The following is a 7,058-nucleotide window of genomic DNA, read 5'->3' as shown; positions in this document are numbered from 1 at the left end:
ATCAATATCATAATGAACAACAACACTGATGTAAAAAAAACTATTTCTTTAATGAATATCCATCTCCTCTACCTCCTCCTCTGCTGGTTGTGTTCAGGAAGCGTAAAATTCCCAGTGTAAGCAGCGCTGCTACTTTAAAGTGCAGCTGCTTTCTTCATTCTAGCACCACATTCTAGATAACAGTTTACAACATGTACAATTTTCACAGTCTAATAGCATGATGCCGTTTGTTTAAAGCAATGCACTACCGATACAAGTTTCCTACAATAATAGATACCACTACAATAACAAACTGCAAATGTTCTCTTTAATATGTAGTACACAAACACACATTGGATCAAACTTTTCCCCCACAAGAGCTCTCCTCTTACGGATCACTTCAAATTGCTTTGCTGTACTTTAGGTCGAGTCAAACCAAGTCTTACTAAAGTGCCCTGAGGTCTTAAAGCACGAGGAGTAACTTTTAAAGTGTTTTGTCTAAATGTTTGTGTAAAAAGTATATTTTTTCTTATATCATTAGGCAAGCTATCCTATTCATGGATGGTTGCCTGCAAATATCAGTGAATACCTGAAACTCTCTCAGAAAACACATACAACTGATTATTTGAACAGTTCAAACAGGAAATTTACCTTAATATGCATTAATATGCACCGTGGAAACCATCATAGCACCACCACAGAAGTTAACTTCAACAAACTTCCTTATTTCTGCTCTTGAGGCTATAACCAATCACTGCCAAGAAAATGAATAACACTCTTGGATTGACTAATTTAAGAATTAAATTAGCGTTATATGGCGTTATACCCCACGTGGTACCCCACGCCGTTTTATATGGGCTATTAGGTCCCAGTTCGACTGGTGCCAGATATCGGTCCAGAATGCAGGCAGTAAGTTGGATTTGTTTCCAGTGAGAGTTGGAAACTCTAAAGCTCAGACTTTAGACTTTCTGCTCAGACTTTAGACTAATAGCTGTTTTATACGGGCTATTAGGTCCCAGTTCGACTGGTGCCAGATATCGGTCCAGAATGAAGGCAGTAAGTTGGATTTGTTTCCAGTGAGAGTTGGAAACTCTAAAGCTCAGACTTTAAACTTTCTGCTCAGACTTTAGACTAATAGCCGTTTTATATGGGCTATTAGGTCCCAGTTCGACCGGTGCCAGAGATTGGTCCACAATGCAGGCAGTAAGTTGGATTTGTTTCCAGTGAGAGTTGGACCGCACCAAGTCTGAGCTTTGGACAGAAAGTCTAGGTGTAGCCAAAGTGTTGAGGGGATCCATTTGGTGGCCTTAGAATCGTGTATTTGCTTTTTGCAGATGATTTGGTTTTATTGGCTTCATCAGATTGTGATCTACGAGGCAGCCAGAATGAGACCAATGAGTCTCCAAATCTGAGACCATGCACAGTCTTGAGCCGGAAAAGAGCATGCAAAGTTTAAGTGGGGTTTTATTCACAAATGAGGGAAAAACAGAATGAATGATAAGCTGATTGGTGCCGTTTCAGCAGCGATCCAACCCCGCATAAGTGGAAGACAATAGATTGTAAATATGTGGAACCTTGAAGGTGAATGTTGTGTTTTATTCAGTGGACTAATTGTATGTTTGCAATGGTTAGCTGTACAAACAGCCTCATTCCTGAGAAAGTTATTATGGCTATAGATTTATAAGTTCCATTATAAAAATAAATGCATAAATCTGTCTGAAAACTACAAGAGAAGTAAAAAAAGAAAAAAAAAGTTTTTCTGCCTATCTAACATAAGATGGTGTTCATTTTTCTCTACATCCTACCCTGCCTCCCCAGTTCTTTGTTGAGAGGCAGGATATAACCTGGACAGGTAACCTTCAATCATATCGTGACTCATTCTAGGAAACCATTTCACCAATTATATCAGGGAGGCAATGTGGGCACATGTTTTTGAAAAATTTAAATACACAGAGGTTTAATGTAGCAAACAACAGGATTCTGCTCAAATGTTTCTGCAAATGTACAGTCATAAAAAGAAATAATCATAACTCTGTTAACAGAAGCATATATAAATACCTGAACATCCTCAATTTCCAACCAGCCAGTCAGATTTACCATTTTATGATCAAAAAGGCTTATTACACTGTAATTTTGTTACTGATCAATGACTAAAAATATGTTGACTTTAAGTTGTCTCCTGTTCCCTGTGTGGTGGCAGGCTCTTTGATGCTGTTGCTGATGGTGCAGACTGTTGTGCTCTTGTCCTGAGGAAGAAGTTCTGGAGTGGGCAGCTGCCATTCGATGAAGACCAAGTAAAGGCAAGAACCTAAAGGTCCTCCAATAAGTGGAGCCACTAGTGGGACCCAGAACCAGTAATTGTAACACCTGAGGAGAAATCACAATTAAAAACTTGAGGAAAGAGCTTCAGGATTATAGTTTCTGTTTGTGAAAAACATAACAACTTGTGAATGTTGCTTTGTAAATTTGCAGGGTCCTTAAATTCATTTGAGGAACTTTGACTGGAAGAAACAGAAGTTTGATTATCTGTTCTCTGAAAAGGTGCCAGAAAGACACAATTTTCTGAGAAACAGAAAATAATGTCTGTTTATTTCAAATGTATAAATTTGTGCTTTTCTCTCCAGTGTGAAATTACATAAGCAAAACAAGATAAGGTTCTTACGTAAAGACTTCGGTTCCCCAGCCTGCAGTCAGAGTGAAAAGGCGTGGCCCCAGGTCACGAGCGGGATTTATTGCAGCTCCGCAGTTAGCTGACATGGACATGGAGATCCCGAGGACAATTGTTGCAACTATTGGAGGAATCAGATCAGAAGGAGCGGGGGTGTTCCTCTTTTCCTCCAAAGACAGGATGCAAAACATCAGCATCCCAGTCCCCACTACCTGAACAGGAACATTTAAACAGTTTGCTGTAGGTTAGTGAGAAATTAACAAAGCAATGGCTTGATTCTGATACACTCGTACTTGATCAAGGAAACTCCTCCCTAACGTGAGGTACTGGGATGGATACGTTGCAAATATAGATGCTGTTTCATTTGGGCCATGAACAGTCAAAACGCCTTCACCAAACTCCATTATAGCATCTGCAACAGAAACATTTTTTGATATCTGGGAAAAAAAATTAACTGCAAACATTGTCTCAATAAAAATATTTTCTGATTTGAATGCAAACAAACCAATTCTGACATTTCAGAATTGCCTTATGTAAAGTATCTCAAGTTACTCCATGAAGTAGGAGATTGCAAAAATGTTGGTGTATTGAAAACCTCTGCCAATATTTTTCACTTTTTAATGTGTATCTTGAAATTTCTTTCATTTGTCTAATTTAGCATTTAGGCTAATTTAGGCTCTTATCACCATGGAGGGCAATGGGAGAACAATTTTCTCTAAGGCAATCTGCATTTAAAGATATTGAAATGAAATGAGAAGCAATAGACTCCTGAACAAAGCACGTCCACAACATTGTGAGATGTAGGATTTCATGTCAGCTGACATTGTTGTAGTACTGTATACTTTGTAGACCTTTAAAATCACTGTTGCAGACAGATTTGGGCTGGTACAACTATTGGGCTGCACTTCAGGACGTTGGAGTAGCGTCAAAGCAGAATCTGGCCCAGTTAAACCTGTTCAGGGTTGTTGGTTCTGAGCTTGATTACAATAGACACAATCTCCCAGGCAGTGGCAGGTACCGCACATCAGATGGAGAAAGAATGAGTTCAGACTCTTTCTTTAGAGATCACTGAGTTTAGATTAGCCCACGTAGACATTAGAGTAACCAGAATGAAATCCAGAGTTGATTGAGCCTCTGGAAAATTTTTAAATTCAAGATTTTGTTTGGTCAATCTGTTTTTTAGAATTTTTATGACAGTTTCTGTGTCCCTATTTCAACCATCTACTTCAAGAATCTATCATTTAACTATGTCAGTTACTGAATTTAGAGAATTTTCTTGAAGGATTATTTTGGTTCAGTACTGGTTTGTTGGCATTGATATTGCTTGTAATAAATCAGTTCAGGTGTGTATGAAGACATTCCAGTGATTATAGAAAGACCAACCGTAGTAAACCACGTAGACCAGCGCTGATGCCACATATGCCCCCAGCACTTGGGAGAGGCAGTACGGTACCAGCCTTCCCCACTTCACCTTCCTCAAGATACAGAAACTTAGAGTCACTGCGGGGTTCAGATGGGCTCCTGAGGGTGAAATGCAGGAGAACAAAAAGTGAAAAAGAAATGTATGAGAATCTGATGGTTTATTAGATGATCTACACAAGATAAATAAGTCAATCAAAAGAAAGCTCTTAAAAACTTAATGACTCTTTTTTAAAGATCTTCAGTGATACATTTGAGGAGTAAAAGCAAGAAATTTCTTCCTGTTGATTATCAGGTGATGAACTTGAATTTCCACTGTGCAGCTGGTTATAGAAGTGATATTTTAATAACTTTACACATCAGCCAAGTTAAATAGTGATGGCACATGTTAGTTTGTGATATATTTTACCTGAGATCCCCTTGGTCAGGTACATTGCTGACATCACCCCCACAGAGAAGGACATGTTGATCGACAGATACTGGCCTTTGGTCTCTCGGCTGGATTTTACCTGCGCTGCTGCAGAGCAACCAAATAGCTGCATGGTACACAGAGAGAGGAGCTGAAAATGGTTGGAGGCAAAGTTATGTTTCAAAGCCCAGGTTAGGAATTAATATGAGGGGAAAACATGATTTCAATATTACTGCTGTGCAGCTGAGATAAGTGAAATGGTTGCCTTTTACACAACATTAGGCCACCCTTAATTTAAAAAGCTGCAATAATATATCGTTTCTGACCACCATGAAGCATAAATATGTGAAGACAGATTAATGCTACAGTGAGTTTAACTTGAGCACTGAGTTTAAAAAAAAAAAATGATCCAAAATACTCCAGATTGGTCTGGTGTGAAACAGTACTTTGCACACTGCTAAATACAGTTGTGATGATGTGGTTCTGTGGCTTCCCCAGAAGCTCCGACGTCTTGTAAAAGTGCGTGGCATTATGATCTTTAAAATACCAAGAGATATTAATAAAGATCATGGCCCATATTCTCAAAACATCCTAAGACTAAAAGTAGCGCATAGTGACATCGTTTTAGGAAACATCTTGAAATATCTGTAATTCTAAGATTTTTCTGTAGAGAATATAAAAGTAAAATAAAAGTTATTCACAAAGTTACCCTTTAAGAGCTCCTAAAGAGACAAAATGCTAAGAGTAACGAGGAGATTTTTTTTTCATGAACCTAAGAATGTCTTAAGCAGAGAAGACAGGAGAAATATTCGCCGTAAAATCACTCCAATTCTGTCCCGTTTCTTTTTCCTTCCTGTACCTCCAGATTTTAAAACGATCGTTTTGCCAGATCAAATAAGTTTGTACAAGCAGGCAATCATGGTGAACTGCTGACAGCTGTTAATATCACATTAATATCAAATATATGATGTAATAAAATGACAGACACCATGTTGATGCCGTGTGGCAATTAATACAATTTTACATAGTTTTTTCATCATGATACACTTTTCTTAATCCAGGCTACATATATGATTGGTTAATTTCTATTAATTGCTCACTAGTCATATATATATATATATATATATATGTTTTTTTACGTCTCATTTTGTTTTGTGTATCAACTCAACCATTCCCTTTTAGATGGCATCACACCTACCTACAGCAAATGCTGCAATTATTGAAAGCTGTTTATGAATTAGTTACCAATTATTCTCTAGGATAAAAGCAAATGAAAGCAGCTGAATAGTTATTTAAAGATTTAAGAAATATTAATACATCTCCAGTGTTACTCACCAGCAAGACAAATGTTCCCAGGAACTCAGCCATACATTCTCGGACCAAGGGACTCCTCAGCATAGGCAGCTTCATCGTGACTTGACTGTCCTGAATCGCTTGTCTCCACCTGAGAATCAGAGGATGTGCAGACTGTATCACTCGTCTCTCCTGGTTTGCCTTAAAGCCCCACTGAGTTGGATAAACACTAAGGGCTATAACTTAGTTATTAACCGCGGAGGACTCGCTGTCACAGATAATGTGATTTACTGCTTCTGTTGGAGGTTGCTCATTTGAACAGAGTCCATACATTTTCAGATAATAGAACGGACTTCAAAGAGGCTGTTTAAGCCACATGGTGTTTGTCTTGGAAAATAAAACTTTTGCTTATTTACTGGGAATAAGCAAAAGTGATAATGAATGAACTGATAATGAAGGTTTCTGAGCAAGTGTTATGGAACAGAAAACAGAGTTTTCAGTGAAGATGATTTTTCTTCTCTTTCCAACCAAAAGAGAAGAAATATATATTTTATACTCCATTAATATATAAAAAATACTCCATTAATGTATAATGGAGTATATTTTTTTATTTGAACCAGGTTTGATTTAGGGACAGATGTACCAATTAACCAGAAATGGGAGAAACTTAGAGAAACTCCCTACAGGAGAGAGATGGGTGGAAGGCACTGTGTACGTGACTGATAAGATATAAAAGGAGAATAAAAGTTGAACTTCTTCTTCCTTCTTTTTTCTTGCTTTTCCTCAGGTGCTGATATTTATTCTGATTTTCTAAATAAAATATCTAAAGACAAATGCACATTTCTTTGATTATCAGTGTATCGGTCTTGTAAAAAATAAATAAATTCCTAAACATTTTTTACAACCTGTCAGCAAATTTCTTGATATTACAGAGGTGAGACAAAAAAATTAGTACACAGATTTTTTTTCCTTACATCATTGTATGTGAGTTAGAACTTGAGTCTAAATCAAGTTGTTTCTGTCCACTCAGAAGACAGAAACCTGCTGTATGTCCATCAGAAAATTTAAAACATGTTCTAAATGCTCTCTTTGCAAATTTAATATATAATGGAGTATTTTCTATTTATTGACTATTTTCTTGTTAGGCATAAACTGTGCATATAAACAGGTCAGAAACACAAACATTTTAATTTGATAACTTTTATTTACTCAGGGATGTACAATATCTAAAATTCATCTTTCTTTTAAAACGTATGAATACATGAATGGTTTAAATTCAGATTTTCCAAG

General features: G+C 37.2%; 1 protein-coding gene across 1 annotated transcript; it reads right to left on the bottom strand.

The window, feature by feature from the left end:
- Positions 1-29: 29 nt before the first annotated feature.
- LOC114142309 (aquaporin-10-like) lies at positions 30-6,004 on the bottom strand. Its single transcript, XM_028013526.1, has 6 exons — positions 5,811-6,004; positions 4,476-4,602; positions 4,031-4,168; positions 2,941-3,059; positions 2,642-2,859; positions 30-2,346 (listed from the first exon to the last, which is right to left on the bottom strand). Exons 1-6 carry the CDS (start codon positions 5,883-5,885, stop codon positions 2,130-2,132), a joined length of 894 nt encoding a protein of 297 aa, XP_027869327.1. The 5' UTR covers positions 5,886-6,004; the 3' UTR covers positions 30-2,129.
- Positions 6,005-7,058: the final 1,054 nt, after the last annotated feature.

Source organism: Xiphophorus couchianus, chromosome 3 (genome assembly GCF_001444195.1).
Source record: "Xiphophorus couchianus chromosome 3, X_couchianus-1.0, whole genome shotgun sequence".
NCBI lineage: Eukaryota > Metazoa > Chordata > Actinopteri > Cyprinodontiformes > Poeciliidae > Xiphophorus > Xiphophorus couchianus.
The sequence above is the reverse complement of the archived record's forward strand: the minus strand, read 5'-3'. Positions and strand labels throughout refer to the sequence as shown.

Bases quoted from the DNA above. Each gene is read 5' to 3' on its own strand.
- LOC114142309 (XM_028013526.1), bottom strand. From the start codon at position 5,885: ATGAAGCTGCCTATGCTGAGGAGTCCCTTGGTCCGAGAATGTATGGCT. The intron at 3,060-4,030 runs GTTGGTCTTTCT...TTTCTGTTGCAG, and splicing joins GGTCTACGTGGTTTACTACG to ATGCTATAATGGAGTTTGGT. The intron at 2,860-2,940 runs GTACGAGTGTAT...GTTCCTGTTCAG, and splicing joins GGAGGAGTTTCCTTGATCAA to GTAGTGGGGACTGGGATGCT.